This window comes from Lathamus discolor, chromosome 2 (genome assembly GCF_037157495.1).
Source record: "Lathamus discolor isolate bLatDis1 chromosome 2, bLatDis1.hap1, whole genome shotgun sequence".
Taxonomy (NCBI): domain Eukaryota; kingdom Metazoa; phylum Chordata; class Aves; order Psittaciformes; family Psittacidae; genus Lathamus; species Lathamus discolor.
In genome coordinates this window covers 129,124,947-129,148,702 of record NC_088885.1, presented here as the reverse complement: position 1 = coordinate 129,148,702, position 23,756 = coordinate 129,124,947, and the positions used below count along the sequence as shown (strand labels likewise).

The 23,756-nt window shown below is 37.9% G+C and overlaps 1 protein-coding gene across 1 annotated transcript in view; it reads right to left on the bottom strand.

The window, feature by feature from the left end:
* ZFHX4 (zinc finger homeobox 4) overlaps positions 1-23,756 on the bottom strand; it is a 151,987-nt gene that overhangs the window by 5,296 nt on the left and 122,935 nt on the right. The window contains exons 5-9 of the mRNA XM_065668468.1: positions 19,926-20,042; positions 13,584-13,717; positions 13,225-13,425; positions 10,373-10,490; positions 4,128-9,527 (exon numbers count right to left, since the gene is read on the bottom strand). Coding sequence (XP_065524540.1) covers positions 4,128-9,527; positions 10,373-10,490; positions 13,225-13,425; positions 13,584-13,717; positions 19,926-20,042 — 5,970 coding nt within the window. The remainder of the gene's footprint in view (positions 1-4,127; positions 9,528-10,372; positions 10,491-13,224; positions 13,426-13,583; positions 13,718-19,925; positions 20,043-23,756) is intronic.

Below are 23,756 nucleotides of genomic sequence, written 5' to 3'. Positions count from 1 at the left end.
TTCAGGCAAGTAAATTTGCTAGAGAAAAGAGCATACAAAGTGTGTGATGCACGCGGAGCTGTAAAAGTGAAGCAACATTGGGAACAGCCTACTACCACACAGAGAACAATAAATGCAGGCTCTGTAATGGAGGTTACATGGGCATTAGCTACTAGGAAGCATTAATGGAGTGAAAAAGAATGACGGTTAAATCACCAATATCCAGGTGCTTAGCATTACTTAGGAATAAAGCAATTAGGATTCAAAGGGAATAATTATCAGATTTAACAAAGAGGCCATTTAATGTTTGTCACCGTGTCATTACCTCTGTTTAATGGTAGGAGAACACTAAGGAGTTAAAATGCATTGTGAGCACAGATTAGATAGTACAGTGAAACAAGTCACAACAGTTATAATTAAAAAGTGGGTAATTGCCACAGTTACTGCAGAATAACATCAAAGATGCTACTGCTTGCCCATATGCTTTCAACAGGAAGTAACAGGCAATTGTGTGTGTAGTCTGCTGAAAATATATTATATGATAAATACTGTAGATGGAAAATGCATGAATGATGAAGTTAGTGTGAACTGCTGCCCCAGCTTTGTCATGGTTATTCAGGCTTGTCAGCTACTTAGAATTTTTCCGATTTCTTTCTGTTCTTAACCTCTTCAACTCTCACACACATCATGTTGTCTTCAATCTACTCACACTGATGATGCCCAGAGCAGCCAAGATCTATCCCATTTTCCAGGTATTCTTTGGAATTTAGTTGAAATATGCAGAATTCAGTTAAATATCTAGACAGGCTGCAATAGAATATTGAAAGCCACCTGTTTCATTGGAAGTTACAGGTGGAACTGGGGGTTTACAAAACTAAATGAAGGAAACTTGATGAAAACTAATGTTCCATTTCTAGACATGAGATGTAGAATAGAAAATTCACTAACCATGAAGAAACATTCTAATCCTGCTAACTCATTTAAGTGACTATCAAAAAGGAGTGACTTCTCTTTCACTTGGAGGAATCAGAAGGCTAAAAATATGAAAACTGAACTGCCACCAATGGGCCAAAAGCAAACACAGAACAGATTTTAGTGCCCTAAATAATAAGGAAAGTAATTGTTGGTGAATCATATTTATCTCTTGATAAGATTTCAAAAACCACTAAGTACATATGACCCAGTCATGTGCATACTTGGAAAAAGCTGCTGTGAATCTTCAAGGCAGCCCAGGCTTAAGTGATGTGCAAAGAACCTATGGTAATGATGATGACATTAAAAGGTTCATAGAACCAGTATTAATAGGTAGAAGCAAGATGAAGCACTAGTTTTCTGCAAGGGATCATAGGCAAAACCACAAATGTAAGAAGAAAAGAGAATGTGAATTTTAAGAACAGCTGAAAACAGCAGGTGAACTCTTCTATCTGCAGCCACCTGGAAAATAAGGAGCCTGAAGAACAAAGACAAACCAGGACTAAAAATCTGTATAAATTAGAATTCTACCAAATAATGCCATATTAGGAATTATGCTGACCAAAGATAGCAGTAATTTTGAGACCTTGCTCAGCATCTGATACACACAAGATGGTATAGTTACATTGTCTACAGAAACATATCCCACAGGTAAGAGGACGCTTTGACACATCATCCTAGAACACAGTAATTCTGACATTAAAACCACATGGTTTGGAACAGAATAACTGAATATAATGTTAATGGAGGCTTTCATTCAGAAAAATCTTATTTTGACAAATCTAATAATCTTTGCAAATAAAAGTCCAGCATGAGCACTACATAAATAGGATAGATAAAATGAACAGTATTTTGAATAATTCTATCTTTTGTGATTTAGCATTATTTTCAAGTGTTCCACTTCAAACCTGTTGTAAAAGCAAATACTGCATTTAAAAAAAGAACAGTATTTTGCAAAATTAACTGAGTTTTGTACTTTTTTGGAAATCCACAGACAATACTGGATGAAAGAACAAGAAAGTGAAATCCCTCATAAACTTGTATTAACCAGTGAAACTAATTAGGCTAATTCTCTGTCTAACATGAGTAAAGAAAAACACAAAAGAGAATTTTAAATGTGACGTTTACGATTATACTTTCAGTAGTTCCTGTCTTATCAAGCAGCAAGCATATTCTTTAAAAGTGAGGATCTTTGATAACACAAGTTGATAACACACAGGACAGAATGGGTGGGCTTTGCCACAGTTACCAACCCTGTAAGTATCAGTGAAAGCAGGTAAATATTTGAATATACAGGATCCCAGTGAGACTTCTGAAAAGCATTTTCAGGATTGGGTTCGAAAGATAAGAAATGACATGCTTGCAATGGAATTCGCAAAAAGTAGACCTAAAGTATAGAACAATGAGTCATCAGGGAATTAGCTTCAGAACATCTCTCATGCTAAGAATGATGCAAAACAATTGTCCTGCTGGATGAGAACATACATGCTGCTAGAAAACTATAGCTGAAGAAAAGCTTGCTTGGAAGCCTGTTTTCAAAAAGGTACTTGTTAAATGATTCTTAGCATCAAATATGAATGTGAACTACCAGCCAAAGCAGGGTAGAGAAGAAAACAGAAATGGGTTAATTAGGTGCAGGAAATGCTAGTGTTGAGCACGTACTGGAGAACATCTGAGTATATTACTGTTTTTCTAAGATGAATGATTAAAATAATCTATTTTTTTCTACTCACTATGACTGCTCCATTATGTATCATTAGGGAATGGAGATTTATGCATGCAAGTATTTGCTCGGCAACAAAAGGGGGATGTAGGGGCTATTTAGCATATGGCAGAATAAAAAGTTAACAGCAAGATTCTACTAGCTAGTTTACACAGTGGGCTTTGCCCACAATGGGCTAATTAACCTTAAGAAGATGCAAGATGAAAGGGGGTAAAAATCCATCTCAATTGCAACGCACTGTGTATGCTACGGTACTAATGATTTAAATTTATCTCAAAGTAGAGATATTTAGTGTAAATTAGAAAATCTGAAAATTGAATTATTATGGACCAGTTGGCTTGTAATAATACCTTTTGTATTATTAACAGAATAATTTAGAGACTCTGAGGCTGTAATGGTACTAGCATGTTAAAGAATAGCAAAGAACATTTCCAAAAAACTGAAACTAAACCATTTGTAAAGTTAAAGAGTAGGAATAGTCACTGGCACTGTTTTGGACTGGGCCAACTAGCATCCTCCTAAACAGCCCTCCAGCACAGCTGAGAGGCTATCATGGGTCCACAACCATTCCCAAGACTCACTTTGCATGGGGACTTTCTGGTTTTGAGAGTAAAATAATGTAATAATATCATCTCAAGCAAATTTCATTTAGTAGTATAATCAAAACCTGAGTTTTCTGGAGCCCATTTTACTTGAAGGTCAACCTAAACAAAGCTATTTAGAGAAGTTATATGGAGAAACCATATCTATAATTTTAATTAACAGCAACCAGCCAGTTTTTGGACTTGGACACTGTATGCCATTAAGATGGAAATACAGCAACTTTATATTTCCTTTATATACAATTTCTGTGCTGATCGCTTTCTGACAAAAGCCAGAGGGCACTCAGCCAGAGACTCCATTGTGGAAGGAAAGCCATTCTGATCCAATGAAGAGAAAAACAAGATTCTGAAAAAAACATTTATTCTGAAATAAACAACAGGTTGGACTGGTCTAAGGAGTGGACCAAATACCTGATGAAGCAATAATGTGGGAATTCTTATTTTGTGTTTCATCAGACATTAATTATTTGCATACAAAGAATTTACATATAAAATTCTAACCCAAGTTTTGCCTAAGTGTCTTTCAAAACAGACAAAAAAGCCTAACAATTCTATTTTTATATTGCTTTTGTAACAGAAGCCTAATATAGAATCATAGAATAGTTAGGCCTAACACCATTTCTATCAATTAGATTTCAATTTTTTTATTTTTATTTTTTTCAAAATCAGAGATATTGTCTAGGCTACAATTGAGAATTGCACTGAGTACACCTCATAGCTGCACATTTTAGCTATTCAGGCCACTCTCAGAAGTGTAATATAAATGCATAACATGCTGTGGTTTAGAAGGGGATGATGACTATGCAATGCGATCAAATTAATACAAGAAAATCATCTCCAGATAGACTTACTGTTTGAACTTTGTGGAAATCCAGGTAAAGAGGATGGACCATTCATTCCAGGCAGAAGAACAGGAGGAAGGCCAGGGAGTCCTGGATAAGCTGCTGGCAAACTGATACCATGAAGAGAACTGCTGTCCATCATGCCTGGCTGCTGTACTGTTAATCCTAGCACATCAGTAGCCTTCTTTATGCGATCCAATTCTTGCTGTGCCATCAGCTGTCTAACTGTTGTAGGAGCTAAATAATCTTTCTCCCGATCTAGCTGACTTCCCACAGTTTCTCTCACTTTTGTAATATGTTGTTTGGAAAAAATATGATCTCTTATAGACAAACGTGCAGAATACTTCACGCCACATAGAGAACATTCTGGCTTTGTCCCATCAGGTCCAGTCTGATTTATCATGAATGGCTTCCCTATGTTAATTTTGAATTTCTTTTCTTTAGCCCGAGCATTCTGAAACCAGACCTGGACCACACGTTTGGGCAGGCCAATCTCATTCCCTAGCATTTCGCATTCCTGCATTGTTGGAGTCCGGTAGTCACTAAAGCAAGCCTTGAGAACTTTGAGCTGAAGGTTACTCATTTGTGTTCGGAAACGTTTATGGCCTGGCCGATCACTGTTTTTGGATTTAAAGGGATTGCTGGCTCCAAATGGGTTAGGTGAACTTGGATCAGCTATGCTTGAAGTTTCACTGCGATCGGCATTATCATCAGGGTCATCAGTAATGTAGTAACTTTGGTCATGATCACCATCTTTTTCACTGAAATGTATTGAGGGGCTTGTTAGGGAAAAGAGAAATTTGTCATCGGTATTCTCATTTGTAGGTGTAGTTGCAGCTTTTGATAGCGTGTCGTTCACAAGTGGTTTTGGTTCTTTGGGAGGTGATGCAGGTTTTGCATCCCCTGAACTGCCAGTCGTGCTTTCCATTTCATTGTTCCCCTCATCCCCTGTTGTGGCATCACTAATTGCTGTATTAATTGATGAAGTTTCATCAAAGTCAGTCTTGTTTTGATCATATCCAGAGTCAGCAGGAGGGGCATTCAAATTCTCTATATCCTCACTAGACTCTGCTTTGAAAGAAGAAGGACTTAAGAGGTTCTTCGGTGACATTTCTGCAGTTTTGCTAACAGGGGTCGATACAGTGGAGGCTAATTCATTTTCACTTGATAATTCAGTTTTTGCTAATGACAGTGATGGGTAATCAAAAAATATGTACTTTTGTGGACTTTCTCCTCCATCTTCATTTGATATCAAAGGACTTGGAGGCAAACTGTAACCAGCCTGTTTCCCTTCATTCCAATGTCGAGAGCGAATGTGACTTTCTAAAGCTGATTTTGCTTTAAACAGAGCTCGACAGAAAGGACACCTTTTATGGGACTGGGCTGGACCAACAGCACGGAATTGTCCCTTTCTTTCTCGGGCTCTTGTATTCTGAAACCAGACTTGTACAACCCTCTTTTTTAGTCCCACTTCACGTGCAATGTGATCTAGCATCTTTCTGGTGGGGTTGGAATCTAGTAGGTACTTTTCATAAAGTATTTCCAACTGCTCTGGAGTAATTGTAGTTCTTAAACGCTTATCACGATGTTGATCTTCTCCACTGTTTCCTCCCTCTTTCTCACTACAATTGTTGTCTTCTTTATCATCTAGCTTTCGCTTCAGGGAACCAGCAACTGTAGCAGTGTGTGCTGTATGTGATGAGCCAGTTTGCGGTGGCATCTGAGCAAGAGAACTATTAAGTAACTGTCCAGTCATCAAAGGATTATTGGGGTCAAATATCATATACGGCATATCCATTGGTCTTTCTAAAAACTGTGAGTGAAGAAATTGGTTTTGGGCTGCTAGGAAATGCATGTGCTGGTGCTCTTGCCAAAGTTCTAGAGTTGGAAAGGCAACTGTGCACTGGTCGCATTGGTACTGTAGTAACTGAGGAGGTAGACTGTTCTGTAGAGAAGTCATTGAAATTGGTAAAGGACTGGAAGGAACAGGTGTGGTTTGTGATGCAGAAGGAGGTCTCCCTACTATCTGTGATTGTTTTTGTTGCTGCGGTTGAGAAGATGAAGGCTGAGGGTCAGAAGAGGTTACTGGAGTAGACTGTACTGGTTTGGCGCTTTGAGAAGTTGTATCAGTTTGCTTAGAGATGTTTTCATTTTGTTTTGGTTTTTCTGTGGACTCTGGTTTAGGAGAAGCCTTCTCAGGTTCTGGTTTTGGTGATGGAACCAAAGGAGTACTAGAACCAGAGCCAGAGCTTGCTGCTGTGACTGTCAGGCTTTTTGCAGAGTCGTTTTGGCTGGAAACTGTGCAGTTCTTATACACTGTTTGATCAGAAGCATCCATAGAATCTTCAGTTTGGCTTTCATCTTGAGCATCATCATCCTCGTCTTTATAACACTGCTTTTTCTGATGTGTAATCAAATCAAAGATCCTGGGAAAAACTACACTGCACTTTTTACACTGATATTGCATGTTACTGGTTCGAATGTAACGCTCATTTGTCAGTTCCCTTTTCTCATTGTCTTTAGTTTCAGCTTGATTTTCATAACTTTTGCGAGCTTTTTGTCGTGCATTTTGGAACCACACGACAATTACACGAGTAGGTAAGTTCAGGACAGTTGAAAGTTGTTCGATTTCATCATCCTTTGGATAAGCATTTGTGTCAAAAAAGTCTTGGAGGACACGAAGTTGGTAGTCAGTAAACCGAGTCCTAGACGATCTCTTGCTGAAAGATGCATCAGACTTGTAAGGTTCTACAGCTGAAGGCTGAGGATCTATTCTGATATCCTCCAATACTGTTATAGGAGGGTTGCTGAAGTTATATGGAGAATCTTTATTTCTCTGTCGTTCTTTAAACAATGTATTACGAAACCAGTGCTTGATAACTTTCTGAGAAAGACCAGATTTTTCAGCCATTTCCTGGATCTGCTCCTCACTTGGAGAATTGTTAATATCAAAATAAGCCCGCAAGATTTTTAACTGGTCATCTGTGATTCTTGTACGTGGACGCTTGAACTGAGAGTGCCGCAGGAAATTGGGATCTAATCCCAGCTGCTGCTGACAAAGCTGGGTAAGATCTGCAGATAAAGTATCCATTGGTGGCAACTGCAGGGCAAGCTGAGGAGGCAATGCAGGATGCTGCACTGGCTGCATCATAATTGGAGGAAAAAGTGGGAGGTCAAGTGAAACAGGAAGCTGAACTTGCGGTGGGGCTGATGGTGGCGGTGGTGGAGGAGGAGGTGGTGGTGGTGGAGGAGGCGGTGGTGGTGGGGTGGGTGGTGGAGCTTGCAAAGGCGTGGGAGTTGCATTTTGAATTTTTCCAGCCCCAGCTGAAGAAGGCTGAGAAGGAGTTGGAGGAGGAGGAGGTGGAGGTGGTGGAGGTGGCGGTGGTGGAGGCGGTGGTGTTTCTGGAGAAGATGGAGAAATTGGATAAAGCTTGTCATACGCCTCCCTGTACTGTCGGGCAAACTTTTCTAATGCTCCATATGGAAAAAACTGTCCATGCACATGTTCTTGATGACTCTTCAGAATAAGAATGTTGGAAAACAGCTTACTGCAAATTCCACATTCCAGTTTCTCTGTATTTTCACCTTCCCCAGTCTTACCTTTTTTCTGCACTTTTTGTCTGTTCTCATTGTATTGGATAACTAGCTCAAACCCAAAGTTCTCCAACAAAGCCTTGGCTGCATTCCCCCTTGCTCCAGAAGCTATTCTGGGTGGTGGGATTGCTGGTTCTGAAGATTTTGGCTTCTTCATATCTTTGCTTTCTTTTAGTCCTTCATTCTCACTTGTAGACTCTTGCTTTGGCTTCTCTTGTTTCTCAGAAAGTTCTTCTGACTCCTTATATGATGGCATATCCTTTATAAGCTGGCAGTCTGTGCTCACTAAGGCAGTTTGCTCTGCTTTCATCAGCTTGCTACTTTGCTGCTGCTGCTGCTTTTGGGACTGAAGCTGGGGTTGGGTGGATTGATACTGTTGTGCTTGTTGCTGCAGTATCTGTAGCTGGGTTTGGCCGACATGGTGCTGAGTTTGTATCTGCTGCTTCAAATCTTCTAGCAGTGATCCTGTCATACCAGCCATTCCAGGCATACCAAATGTGGCAGAACCTGGCAAGCCCAGATCTGGGCTCAAGCTAAATTCTGTCCCAGGTATATAGAATGGGAAAAGGAACTGAGGCTGCTGAAATTGCAAGAGTGCTTCTGGGGTCATAGGAAAGTGAGGCAAAAAAGCTGGGTTTAGAAACTGTGGTTGAAAGAATGCAGCTTGCTGTTGCAGTTCATGCTGTAGTTGCATTTGAAGTTGTGCTGGTGACTGGGGTGGGTGATGCGTAGGCTGAGCAGAAATTAATTCAGAAGCTTGCTTTTTATTTAATTCTTTGGCATCTATATGTGTTTCTTTGCTGTTAACTGCTGGTAAGCTCATAGATTCTAGCATTCCTTGGCTGGGGCTACTAACATTCCCTGCTACACTATTTCCGCTACTTATATTACCACTTGGTTCTAATTTTGCAGCCCTTGCCTTTGTCTGATGAAGCACAGACCTCATATGGATTTCCAATGTAGAACTTTGGCTATACGCAACATTACAAATGCTGCATTTGTAGGGTTTGTTGTCAGTGTTGCTGTTGGTTTCTTGAGGGACAGGACTTGATGCTTCTTGCAAAACCTTCTTGAGTTTATGTAGATGGGACACTGAGTTATAGTGGACCAAGAGAATGTTCTTTTGGGTGAAAGACTCTTTACACACTGTACATTTGTATGGGCGAGATGGATCTAGAAATTTTTCCATAGTAAAATTTGGCCCTTTTCTAAAAGGTAAGGTCCGCTTTGGTTCTGAACCCATTTCATCTGGAATAGAGCTACTATCACTTCCTACAGGACTTGCTTTACCTTCCTGATCCATTTCATAATCTCTTTCTATTTCTTGTTCTAGTGCATGATCGTCTTGTGCCATACCTTCACTTTCTGCCCAGAGTTCACCATTGACAGGTAAAGATGCACACAGCTGCTGAAGTTCAGCTTCATTGAGTTCAGGGTGGCCTGCTTCCAAGTGTTTTTTTAAAGCCTGGAATGTACGGAAGCTACGTTGGCAAAGGCTACACATGGTAGCTGCCCGAATAGCATGATACTGGGAATGTATCTGAAGCTTCTGCATAGTCTTAAAAGCCAAACTACAATGATTACAACGATACTTATAGACATGGCGGTCAGAAACAGAGAGCTGTTGCTTCTTCTGCTGTTCATTGAGCTGATCCGTCATTGAATCTGCAATCTTCATATCTTTACTGCTGCTCTTATTCCAATCTGGTGTTTCAGTAGATTCCTTAGGTGGCTTCTGTTCCTCGGTCTTAATTTCCATTCCAGTTTTTGATTCATCAGTCCCAGGGGTACTTTTCTCATCCACAGGATTTTCACCTAGTTAAAGAAAGTGAAGTTTCTTTTACACAAGTAGAAGAGAATAGCACATAGTTGTTATATTTTACTTTATTTTATTTTAATCAGAAATCAAGAGTGGCACCTGGCATGCCATGCCTTCACCTAACAATTCATGGCAACTTATCCTTGCCCCAAAGAATAAAGCAGACAGGACCAATAGGGTGTTAAAAAAAAGTAATAAAATCCAAACACAGTCATCAGACTGGAAGTGACAGTTGGCCCAGGAGTGGCATATGGCTTCTCTTTGTCACAAGGTAGGAGTTTATTGCTATAATGGGAGCACCAAACAAGAAAGAAAAAGTAGGAAAGAAGGAGAGATCAGAAATGGGGACAATAGGTAGAATAGGTGATTAGAAAGGAGGAGGAAAGCGGTCTGAGAAGAGAAGGAGAAGCATGCTGTGGGAGGTAGCAAAGTAGTTTCCCAGCACAGAATACAGTAAGTGTCCAGGATAAGAAACCTACTACTGGAAATGCAGGCAGAATCACTTCCCTAACATTCCCCATTGATGCTGGTGAAAGTGCCACTGTCTTTTGGGACTGGGTCTTTTGGTGGCTAAACAAGGAGGGTCTTACCTTCAAAGTGGCTAGGCACTACTGTTTGTTTTTATCTCTACCAAAAGCAAACAGTCTGGCATACAAGTGTATCCTAGTAGTTCTGCATGGGTGGAGTCAGCCAAATTCAGCTCCCTTGTTATTTTTCTCTTTTTATCTCTTGTAGTTATATGCAAGCCACAAATGATTTACTTTACTAAGAAAGAAACAAGTGGTTTATTTCTAAATTGCCCACAGGTAGCTTTTATATGTCTGGGTTTTTTCTTGCATACCTGGATACTTCCCAGATCCCTCAGCTGTAATGGTTGCAGGTGTGTCACGTTCAGATTTCTCCGATGCAGCTGCTGGCAATAACATACTATTGGGCATCATGACATCTGGTACAGGAACCTTTGAAAACCAAGAACACAGCATTATTACAGGAAAAGTCCCTCTATTTTATACTGTGCAGTATTATGGAATAATTCAAAAGATCCACCATATCTGGATCAAAGACTGCTAGTACCAAATGAAGAACTTGATTCAGTCCTTGAAAATTATTTCTGACAAACTACAAATCCAGAGCATCTGGTGTCCCTTGGTGGACAATCTACTCAAAATAATCCATAATAAGGTGATGCTATAGAACTACATACACTCAATACTCCACTGGTCTCAGTGTCACCACAAAGAAGGTTTTGGCTATGTCAGGGTGTTCAGATTTATCAGGAGAATTCTGCTTAGACATTCTCCAAAGACAGAGATCATGTTGAGATATGGTCACCAACTAGTTCTTGACCGAGGGCATTCCCACTCTGCTTCACCTGTATCGTTTTTTTAAACAAATGCTGGACCTTCCATGATCTTTGAAAGAAATTTGTAAGTTTATTTCCATACAGAAATAGTAACTTACTTCCGTTTAGAATGAGATTTTTATTTTCTTCTCTAAGATTGCCTATGTATCTTCTTCAGACAGCTTTACCTGTTGTGTTGTGCTTTTAAATTATAGACAGAAATCTTTGAAGTGTGTACTTCTATGTGTCTGAAAATTAAGTCAACATGAACATTTGCTCAACAGTTCATGTTTCCCTTTTCCTTAGATGGTTAAAGCATATTCATACCTGAAATAATGGACAGTTTAGGGGTTCATACTAAGACTTAGAAGGTCTGGTTTCAAATTCATGCACTGCCAGATTCTGTCTAAATAACCTTGGGTAAATCAGTTCAGATTGTGCTGCAGCTCCTTGTCTCTAACATAAGGATAGCATTTCCTTACTTCATACACAGGCAACAAGAATATCCATATGAGAGAATTTTGAGTGGTAAATTAGTATGATAGTGGAAGCTAGATACATTACTATATATGAGTAGAAACATGTTTTGTTCCTCTTTAACAGTTAAAACATATTTCAAACACTTATTAGTATATAAAAAAATTATATATATGCATGTATGTATGCATATCAATTGCCTATTGGAAAAGATATTCTAGTTATATTTTAAGAAGCCCTGGGCTTAGTATATTTGTAATTTAAACATGGCATTAATAGCATTCTCTCAGAGGACTAGTGATTCTGAGTTTATCTGGGAGAGAGGGACTTTAAAAAAAAGGTGATGTAGACTCTGAATGTCCCAGAGAAGAAAAATTTATTATAAACGGTATTTATCTTGTCATCAGAGAGTTCAGATATGGTCATATCTGTCTTAGCAACTACTACAGCTTAAATGATGCAGATTATTTTGAAATCTGTTTCTCACTCTTTTTTTTTTTTTTAATTTTTTCCTCTCAGAAACAGTGAGATAACTCCCCAGCACTTGGAGAGGAGAGATTTCAAAGCTGCCCCATTATCAATGTAGAGGGAATCATGGAGAACCTGAGAAGAAAGCTAATATTGCTCAATGGGGAAGAGGGGAGGTTCATATTTTTCCAGTTTCCTAAAAGGGTCTGGGAAAGCTAAATTTCTACTGCATTTTCCTTGTGGTGGGCCAAAATTACATGGTTTGACAGAGTTATACTTAGTGGAAATCCAAGGAAAAGAAAAGAACACTCCCCAATTATGTATTTACTCATCTTTGCACAAGGAACCCCAGACCTTCAGGCAAGGGCTCTTTCAATGCTTTCTTATTATTTTGCTGCTTTACTTGGCAATGGGGTTGTAAGCTTACAACCACAACCATATAAATGAAGTAGTTGTCTATGGAGATAGAACTAAATCCCTGAGATTGCCAAATGCATTTCCTTCTAAAAAGGCACAACAACCAGAATCAGGGTGTCTTAGGAGATCTGTTTTCTAACTGAGCCTATGCTGTAATAATACATATATTCTAGACCTGTTGTTTTGAATGGTGTCTAGTCAATATTTTTCACAGAGATTTATTATTTTGACATTGTTTGTACGATGTCAAATTGTACAGTGAAGAACAGGATTCTTCTGGTGAGGTTGGAATGGCATTCATCCTCCAAATAGACATTGCTGGTTATAGCATTCCTCCCAGTCGTTGGGAAGCCAGTTCAGGTCCCTTTTTGATCCAGGGTAGGTATTTGAAATCAAATATTCTATATCCTAAAGAACTCACCTAACTGAACTGCTGCCTATTCTTGGACTTGCCTTTCTGTTTCATATTCACATTTTAGTCACAAAAAAACTAAATAGTATTTTATGCAGAGGCATAAAGTAAGAAACACGACATTCTGTACAATAATATAATTGTGTTCTCAATTAGCATTACTAGTGATATTTCATATACCATAATGCAAGTACAACCCAGATATATACAGGAATCATTCTACGTCTGGGAACTACACTCTGCAGGGAATTCCTTTTTCTTTACAAACAGAAGTCAAAATACCTCTGAGACCTGGATATTATTAGACACGACTTACAGGTGTGCACTTAGAGACATGGACAGGCTTGACTTTTCCAAGGTTACCGTCAATGAGGAACAGCAGGTTTTTCATCTCTGAAATCCACCTTCAGTCATTTTCCCAAGGGACATCAGTCACTGTGTGAGCTGGCAACAGAACCTAAGAGTCCTGACCCACTCCCCCTTCAAGCTACCTCAATACTATGTCACAAAAAATACATTGCCCAGAGGCCCAAGTACATTTCTATAGCATGTGTGATATAACACTTGGAACACTTACTGTCATGAGCAGTTTCTCCACACAGTCAGGGGACACACTGTGCAAATGGGTCAAATGAAGTTGGAGATGCATTTTGTTGCTGAGGACATCCTGGCAGAGGGGGCAGCAGATAACAGGTTGCATTGAATGCTGTGACAGGACATGCATCTGGATACGGTTTGGGTCCCTACTATTGTAGTTACAATAAGGACACTGATAGAACTGAAAAAAAAAAAATCAAATTAAGATGCAGGCTATTAGTCAGTGTGCTTTTTATAACTTGCTGATATTGCTATTTTAACAGCATATCATCTCCGTTTCATTCCTGAGTCATTTGAAAGAGTTCTAGAATGCAATTAAACTGTTACATTTTCTTTTACCTGTTCATGACAAAATTTATTGTCCTCTGGAGGCTTTGATTTTTTAGCTGCACCATCCTCTTCTTTCGCCAGAAGAATCTGTTGTGCCCCTACCACAGTATTTGCTTTTGGTTCCTTCTCTGGTGTGACTATTCCTGTTCCGAAAACACAATTTTTAAGAAATGTTTAAACTTTAAAATATCCTGAGCTACAAAAAGGCTGTGATTCCAAAGATCTGTATTGTATTTAAGAGTCTTTTATTTTAAGTTCTGAGAAAAAAAAATCTAGTTGAATAAAACAACTCTGGTAAGCACAAAGGTGAAAACACACTTTTGTCCTTGATGGAGACCCTATAAATACATTTAAAAATGGACTTTTCTCTACTGTTTAGATAACCTTAGGTTGCCTTGAAAGATTAATCAATAAAGTTCCCTCTTTAGCAGCTCAGTAGGAGTTTATGTACTACATAAAAACAAATCAGATTTTGCTTAAAAAGCTTGGTTTCCAAAATAATTAATTTGCTGCTGTTTGATTACCCTCTCTCTTTTCTAAACTGTCTGAGCAATACGATTATTGTGCTGTTTTGATAACTCCTGCCTGGTTACAGTTGTGAAGCTAAATACAGTGGGGCTTTAAAAGAAATGCTGTGGAGAGTACGATTTCAGAACTAACTTAATATTAATTATATACAAAAATCAGTCATTTGGGATTGCCTTAGGTGTTTACACTGTGATTTTTTATAGTCTGGCATTTGTGATCAGAATGTAATTGTTTTCTATAGATAGTTATTAAGTATTAAATACTATATTTAATATTATGCCCGAACTACTGTGTAATGTGGCCCAGTCTTGCACACATCAAAGAAAAGAGTGCAATTCTAATTTCGCAGTCATCAGAAAATTCTTTCCAGCGTCAATTTGCCAGATAATCTCTTCTGCTAGGCTGGATATTATACAAGAGCATTCCGCAGGCATGTCACATACATCTCATGACAAACACAAAACCTCATTTACCGACCATTCCAATCTCATCATAGTGCGGCATCATCTGACCTTTTTTCTGCTGTTTATTATGAGTATTTCTAATTTTAACTTTCAATTTTCACCATCTTCCAGTCAATTTGCAACTAAATTATTTCCAGGGTGAGGACACTATCACTGGACACTGGGTGCAAATACATCTTGAAATGCAATGAAGCTAAACCATTGATTGCTATCAGACCCAACGTAAATATATAGTCCAAGGGTAATCTGATTGTATGCTGTGCATGAAGATTTATCTTGATTTTTTTCAATCCACATAAGGTTCATATAAATGAACAAATTGCACCTCATTGCACAATAACCTAGGATTAATTTAAAAATAAGGTCATGGATGTTTTGGCAACAAAGTAAACATGCACAAAGAAAATACTTGTGTTTTTCTGTAGGCAAAGCCAATAACTTTTTGTTATTATAATTTTCATATAGACTGTGCAATATTTGATATTACAAGAGCAACATTAAAGAGGAATAAAATAAAAGAACAGTTTTCAAGGTAACTACCAAAGCATCATGGCACAATAATAAGCAATTCAAAACTGAATAATACAGGGGTGTTTTCTGAAGGGTCTTTTTTAAAAAAAAACATAGACATATTTTATGACATACCTTAACGGTGATTTCCCCACACATTGTTTTTCACTCCTAAGTTGCTAGTTATTTCTTTTGGTGTAATTTAGCCCCCTAATTTTTTGCATGTTCTTGATCAAATTAAAGTTTATTCCTGCTATATTTCCTTACCTTAATGACCAATATGTCAACATCAGTGTAATATCTGAACAAGCCACTTTCTGGAGCCCGATTGAATTTTTACACTCTCAGGAACGGATCCTGGAGGCCTCATTTAGACTGCATTATCAGTGCTGTGCTGACAACCTGAAGGACTCTCTAAGCTTAAAGGCAGAATCTACATGATGCAATCACATAAGGCACTATTATATTATTCACTTTGGTTTATAATAATACAGTACTCCCTGGCCTGTATTTACTTGGCTATACACCATCATTGTTCAAATGTCTTAACTTTGAGAATTATGGGAAGCAAAAAAGCGACATACTATATTAACAGAGAAAGGTTGCTTCTCAGGTTTTAGAAGGATAGGTTCAAATTATTAACCTCTCTTCACTTCCAACTGTCAAAAATGTCTAACAGTCAACTACTGTTTCTTACCTTTATCACATATCACTTTTAAAATGTCTGTTTTTTTAAAGACAAATGGACCAGAATCTCAGTGGTGTAAGTGGACACAGGAAGCTGAGTTTTAAAAAAACAAAACAAAACAATTCTGCCTTCCCTTATGATTCTCCTTATCATGCTAAATTGTTCTCAACAGGTTGCTACAGAAACTAGGATCCAAATTCTGCTCAAAAATTCACTTGTGAAATTACATTTAGCTGTGTTTTGGCAGTGGTATTTACTGCTAGTGAAATTCAGCTCAGAGTGCACTCTGTGTGCGCCTGAGCACACACGAGGTTAATGTTACACATCATCTTCCACCACAGGATGGAATAACTTAATTACTTCAAAGGGTCTATAATAATCAGGAAACACATAGTTCTTGTTTCTGTAAAAACATGGGGGTTTTTTTGGTTAAATTTTCTTTTGCGGTTAATATAATAAAAGCGTAGAGTTATAAAACACTGTGCTGGGGTCAATAAATACATAACAAAGCATAGCTTTTTACTATGTTTACTATTATATTTATATAAACTGTCAACATTTATAGAGGCTTTGTTGTTTCTGTTGTTATTGCTCTGGATTCATTCAACCCCAAGCATTGTTACTTCTTAAACGACCAAAGTTACATCTGGTCTGTAGTAAAGTAACCAAGTCCATAACTTACAGTGAGCTTTGCAAAAAATTAAAAATAAATAAATAAACAACAGAAAGAAAAAAAAAGGGGGAGAGTGGATTCTTCCTTCTGGCATGAGGACACCACTTTCCTCAGCACGTGGTGAGGACCAAGCCCCCAAGCCAGAGTATGCATGCCAAGAACAAAGGAAATTGGCTCCTTACACAATGGTCCAGCTAGTACAACTCAGTGCCTCATCTTGCTATATCAATTTTCTGCTTTCTGTGTTGAATTCACTGTTTTAAGGAGCTTCCTGTAGCGAGGCTGAATAAAGTTATGGTCTTATAGGAAGGGTATTGAAGGAGGAGAGAGAGAACAGAGAAAACATTATGGTCCTGAGCATGCTGTATGTCACTGTTTTCACAGCTAGATGTTCCACTGGCATGCTATTCTTAATAGACAGTTGTAGGAAAAGACTAAATCCAGTTTTAAATGTGTACTTTTTATACTTGAGACACATTATTTGTTGGGGTTTTTTTCCTAGCTCTGAAACACAACGGTAATTCATTTTATAATATAAAATACACAGCATTATTTTACATGAAAAATGTACTTTCAATAAATTTATCTCAAAAACTAAGTTTAATTATAAATAAGTGCCATGAAATAGACTAGTCAATGATTGCCTGTCAGTTACAGAATTATTTAACTTGTGTAAGATTGTTAATATAAAAATTATATAATTCACTGCAATTCAGATGTCATCACCTTCATAACATTTGTTTGTGTGACTAGCAAGAAGGAGAAAGTTAATAAAATACACATACTAGTGAAAAAAAAAAAAAAATCCCAGAAAAGCCATAATCAAAATGCTGTTTTCTCATTTATGTATCTATGTTTTTGATAAAGATTGCATAATTTAAGACTTCTGACACATCAGATGATGTTATTCAGTCTCAAAATAATTCTAAAATTATAATTACTGGTAGAGTATTCTTTCTAATTAGGGTAGACTGAAAGGATAATTTTCATTGAAATAATGAAGGTTAATTTCCATCCTTCCTCATGTTTACTACCTTATTAAAAAGTGCTCCCCTTAGCCATGGCATAGACATATTACATTTTCAATGCAAATGTATTAATCTGGATAAATTCCATATTAATTCTCGCACTGCATAGAGCTGTAATTTGGATTATAATGAATCTAAAGTGGCACTAGATTTAAATGACAATATAAATGAGGCATTAGTAGGCTTTTCTATTCTGAATGAATATTCAACAAATATAACTTGCATATTGCCAAGTCTCATTTTGAAAGCTCTACTCCTTGAGATAAGGTAAGCAATACAAGCACAACAGCTTACACAAACATATTGTTACTAAATACATGTTAATCCTTTCTTGTCTAATGGATTCTATGCTAAAGAGGGGTCACACCACTTTCCTGTCTAACTTGTTAGTATTGTGATTAATTTATTGGTTTTCCTGAGATTTCTTTGGCAAGACTTGCAACACTCAACTCATGAGAAAGCCCAAATTAACATTCAATTATACATAAGCAGTTATGCAGTCATTAGAAATACTTGTCAGTTGAGTGAAAATAAAGATGATGGTCTGAATGTTACATATGCAGAATTAATTTAGATTAGGAAAATAAAAGTTTCTAAAAGATTTAGGATTTTACAGCACAAACTATTTTCTGCAAAACACAAAAGCAACCATGTATTTCAACCCTTGGTTTTATATGAATCTTACTGCAAAGTTATTTGTGTAATTGCTGGCACGGGAATGCAGAACAATTATGTTGGGTTTTTGTAGTGCACCCAGTAGGCATCTGGATATAGGTTTGTCCTAATTAAACTTGGCCCTTATGAGCGGCTAATCCTGATGGAATTTTGAGAATTCCCCTTCAGTATTTTTTTCTAGATTCCATCCTTTTTTTTTTTTTTTTTTTTTTTTGCTGAAGCTTTAATACCATATTCTGTCTTGAACAAATAGAAATGGACCTCCCTAAGAAAAAGAGAGGACTGATAAACTCCCTGAAGCAGTTCAGTGTCCTCTAGACAGAGTATGGTAGGACATGCAGGCCACTGATGGCTGTCACCCCTCTCCTAGTGAGTGTCCAGGACAGTCCCTGATGAGACTGCTCAGGAGGACCTATGCCTGTCTGGGAGCATGGCTTTACTGCACTCCAGTTTTTCCCAAGTCAGACAGTCAGCCAAGGGGGATATATATTTTAAACCACAACACAGTTTCTTGCTCAACATCATTCTTGTCATCATCAGCCTTTCTTCAGTCTCTTGATCTTAAAAAATAAAGCAACTGAAGAGCAGCTGCGGTTGTAAACTGTGATGGGTACTGACCTTAGCATGTCAACAAGCAAACTTAAAGAAAGCTTTAATCTTTGAGTCAGTCTTCTGAATTGATTCAGCATAGAAAGGGCCATCTATATATTTTTTCTTTTAATAAATCCAAAATCCAAACCTGTTTCATATGTAAAGAGCAAATTACAGGATGAAAGAATTTGGATGTGAAGAAACTCAGACATAAAATGATATTTTCTCTACAACTATATGTCTTTACAGAGAATAATTCCTTTGTATGCTGCTGTCATTGGCATACAAGGAAAAGATATATGACTACCTGAAACTAATAGTCTTCAACCTGTTTCAGCACTTCTTCTGCTTCAGTGAATCCAACATAATGTAACTAGGTATATAGCATGCGGCAAAGTAGTCAATGTAATGTTCACTGTGACCACAGATTTCCATCTCATACATAAAAAGCATGGATGAAGTCACATATTTGCCAAATCAAACACAAAAAAAGCCTTGGGTATCTACACCAGATGCTGGCCCTGGGTTTGTTTGTGCACAAGTAAATGTCATGACATAGGGGTTTTGTTTTCAAAGACAGTAGCTTTCATTACTGGGCTTTGTCTATTCCAGGAGATCAAAATTACCCAAACCATAATCCGTTTTCAATGATATTTCCTCTTTCTTAGGCTGAATCATCTGTAAACTTTTTCACTGGATTTTGTGTATTTTTTTCAAAATGCCTCAAATAAATGCCCAGGAAGAGGCCAGATTCTTGGGAGAACGTGATCAGAGAGCAAAAGCAAAACATAATAATAACAAAAAGCCCCACATTCTTTGGGTTAAAAGGGGGGCAAAACCTGATTGAACAAAAAATTCAAGTGGTACCTAATCCTATGCTTATGAAAAATTAATATGCCATCAGAGAAATCACAAGTACAGCTAAGATTAATGAAAGGCGCTTAAAAAATTACAAGCACACAAACTGATTTGATTAAAAAATAATCTCACTGGTCGTCCTGTAATATTCTTCAACTTATCCGCATCTACCCTGTCAGATGGTTATGATTAAAAATAGGTCAATGGGAGGCTACTGATAGAAATCACATGTAAAACGCACATGCAATGAATAGTAGTGGGATTGTCCAGACAGTTTGAAATGAAAGAGCATTTCATAAGTTAAAAAAGGGGGAAAACAAAATTTTAGCATCTTACCAGAGTCTTTACTAGATTTTTTGCCTTCACTATTGTCTCTCTCACTTGAGTCTTTATCATCAGCAACAGCCAGTGATGTACTTTTAGCAGTCCCTTCTGTATCTTCACCTTGTTCTTCTGTAGATAAGCAAAGAAAATATCTTAGAAAATAATCTCAGTGAACACTTAACAGCAGTTTGAAAATATGTCCTCTAATAAGAACAGCACTAACAGAGGGTAGCAGACAGGGGGAAAGAGGAGTGAGGGAAAGAAAAGGGAGCAAAGAGCACTTGAAATGATTTGGACATTAATTACAAATAATTTGCAACATTTCAGAATCTATCTAGAAAATCTGACTGTGTCTTTATTAGAGTACCCATTTTCCATCAGTGTGACAGATTTAAAGCCTGTCATTTCATATTCTTTTGATAGAAATTATATGTGTTAATATACACACGCATGCACATACACACTGCATAGGCTGGAACAAAAGCAAGCACATGTAAAAATGCATCTTGGAGCCAAAAAAGAAAAAAAAAGGGGGGGGGGGATTCAAACATAAATCCTATTAGTGCAGCAGTATCCCGCTAATTGCAGTAAGTAAGTATTAGGTATTAGGTACTGTATTAAATATAAACCTCTGGCTTTGTGGGAGAAGTCTTGAATTTTGTCTCCAGGGGGAGCCATTCAGGATAAATGATGCAACTTGGTATATGGCTTCTGAGGAAGCAGCATTACCCACACCTCACTTACGTGTTCACACCAGCTAGATTACATGGAAATCTTCACAGTAACTCAAGCCTATTTAATTATTCGGTAAATCTTAGCTATGCTGCTACTGGTGGATTAATCTGTTTATGCAGTTAGCTTCTATGCTGGGGCTGTGTAGCACTAATCCGTGAAAGGCCCACTGTTCCTTTTCATCCTGTGATCATTTGTCTCTCACTGTGCTGATGTCACATTTTAATGAATTTTTAGCAATCTGAGTAATGCCAGATAACCAGACTTGCAACTCCCTACAGCACAGCATGCTGTTTTCATTGCTGCACACACATTCACGCAAAAAATAAAAATAATATTTCCCAGTTCAGGTAAGAATTACATAAATTAGAAGGTGAAGGTAAAATGGGATTCGAAGCACCAGGCTGCTCGATTTCATAAAATCTTTAATGACCATATAAATTAACCCTGGAAAGGCAAAAGGTCACAGACACACATTTGCATACACTCTTCTATTCACTTTTGATAAGCAGAGCTTTTATGCAGGGAACATGATACAATTAACCCTTCAGGAACCATACAAAATGCAGCTACCGACATTTTAAGTGTCAAGCATTAACTGAAAATTACACACTGCATAAAATTTTCATTGTAAATGCTATAGTGATTGAAAGGGGAAATAGTGGCCCTCTTCGCACCCCATGTTTTATTAATAACATTCTGACAGCCGAATGAAATATCCTCTGTCATATGTAGCAGCTGAGCACAAAAAAATTGCTGCTTAGTGCCTTACTTGCCAACCATGCACTGAAACTGTATGCCTAGGCAAACAACCCTCAGATCAATTTAGTAAACCTATCCAATTCTCTCAACTCTTTGTAAACCTTTTGTAAATTGGGAGAGAAAATCACAGCTGCATTTTTGGAAACCAAATCCCCAAAAAAATAAGAAGAAAAGAAAAAGAAAAGAAAACAAATCTCAAGCACAGACCAATGTGATTTGCATTGACATCAAAATAGAATAGGTTAGAACTAAGCATGCTGTCCACTTTTTGGAACAATACAGGGAGAAAGATGGTCCCCTCTTTTAAAGATAATGGCATATATAAAAAAAAATTTCCATCAGAATGGACCTTCCCCCTCATGCTGTTTTCACGCTCTCCCCCCTGCAGTCCCCTGCCCCCTCCCACGATGATAGCTAATCAAACATGGTAGGCATCCCTGTCACAGCTGGAAGCGGGGCTGTGTTTGTCAGGGTGGCGGGGGAGCGTAGTTCAGGATGCTGAGAGCCTGTGATCATGCCTGGCTCGGGCTGTGTTAATGCCGAGCGCACACATGAGGCTCTTATCCAGTGTCAGGCCCTGTGGCCTCACAGAGACGATGGCAGTCCCTTTTTGACTCATCCTTGGGAACGGATGCATTGCTTCTTTTACTAGATTTACTGGCCCAATCCCCCTGGGCTGGAAAATGAAGTGTCAAAGTGCTACTGAGTGTCCTTATCTTGAGGGGACATAAAATTGTAAGGGCTATCGTGGCACACATTAATAAAACATTGTGTGTCAGGCAAAGAGAAAGAAAATTATGAAGGTACTAAAAGAAAAGCTACAGTATCATCTGGGTCTCATCAGACAATTTTTGCAGGGTGCACTCCTGTTTTTCTGGTATGTGTTTTAAGTGTGAGAGAAATTCCCAGACATGTTCTCCTATACATCATCGTGGTGTCTGACCTCAGCCTGACCCTGGCAACAGTTTGAGAAATCTGAATGTGAACAAAGACTCTGTGTCAGCAGCAGGGAGAGATTGCGGGATAGACTTTCCCCATCAACTTAATCGCAAACAGCAGTTCTGAGGCCATAACTTTACAGGGCTCCACCAAGCCGCAAACACATAACCTTTAGAGGTGAAACTGCCCCCTGCTCCCCACCCCCCTTCTGTGATTTTTCTCAGTCTTGTGGTGCTCCCTTTGATGTAGCAAGGCAATTAGCTCTAATGTTCAAGTACTGCAGACCTGTTTTATGGTTTGGAAGGTGAGAGCTGTTTATTACAGGTAGGCTCCTGGGGGCCGTAAAGGCTTTGCAAATTTTTAATCATGCAAAAAACTAATCAAAATGTAACTTATACACACCATAAAAATTAATATCATTATTATGCACAGTATAAATTGCCTGCCTTGGCTTTCTATGGCATTCACATCTAGAAAATACATTTGGCATTAATTTCAGAAATATGTATGGCATTCACTTCAGAAATAAATTTCAGAGACAGAAATGATAATACAACTTCTATTTTCCTTCAAAATTACAGAGAGGCTAAGATTCACACTGTCATGGCATTTAGCAAAAAGACAAGATGGAAACACAACTCTTAACTTAAAAGTACCTGGCAAATCGCAAACAAAAATCCTTAAGACTGTTCGTTAGAACAGATATTGAGGATATGTAACAGCGTGCTATTGAAGACACTACATTCATATGCCAAGAAGCTACAAACATCTCTTTTTAGTAACATTTTTGTTATTACTTCATGTGCTAACCAACAAGGATACTATTTAGTTATAAAAATTTGATGGCCCCTGCTTAGAGACACAAAATTACTAATTATTATCAACAAAACACAGCATGATGGTACTACAGATTCCAGAGCAAGTCCTAATGCTCTGTTTTAAATTTGCAAGAGTCCCGCCTATATACATTTACAAATGTCAGCATTGAAAATGGATAGAACACCAGATTCAAATATACTTTAATGGCACTAATAACACATACTATTGCAATACGATATTTTATTCACACCTGGTTTTATTTTGTCCAAATGTTGAAACTTTCTTTTGATGTTGGATGTCTAGAATTTAGCCATTATCAACCTCTTTCCTCACAACTGGCTTATAATTAAACACAAAAAATAGGTTAGCGCTCTGCACTAAATCAGGAAACTGGAAAAGTTAAGCTTCAGAGGCAATGTTAATCAGCTAATATTGTATATTATATATTCTACATCATATACTTTAGTATGTTAATCTACACTCTAAGGCCCCAGTTCTATACCGATTTTAGGCAGGGAGACCCTTATTACCTTCTTCAGCCCAATGAGATCAACATGTGTGATGATTTCAATTGCAAAATCCAGGCCTCAG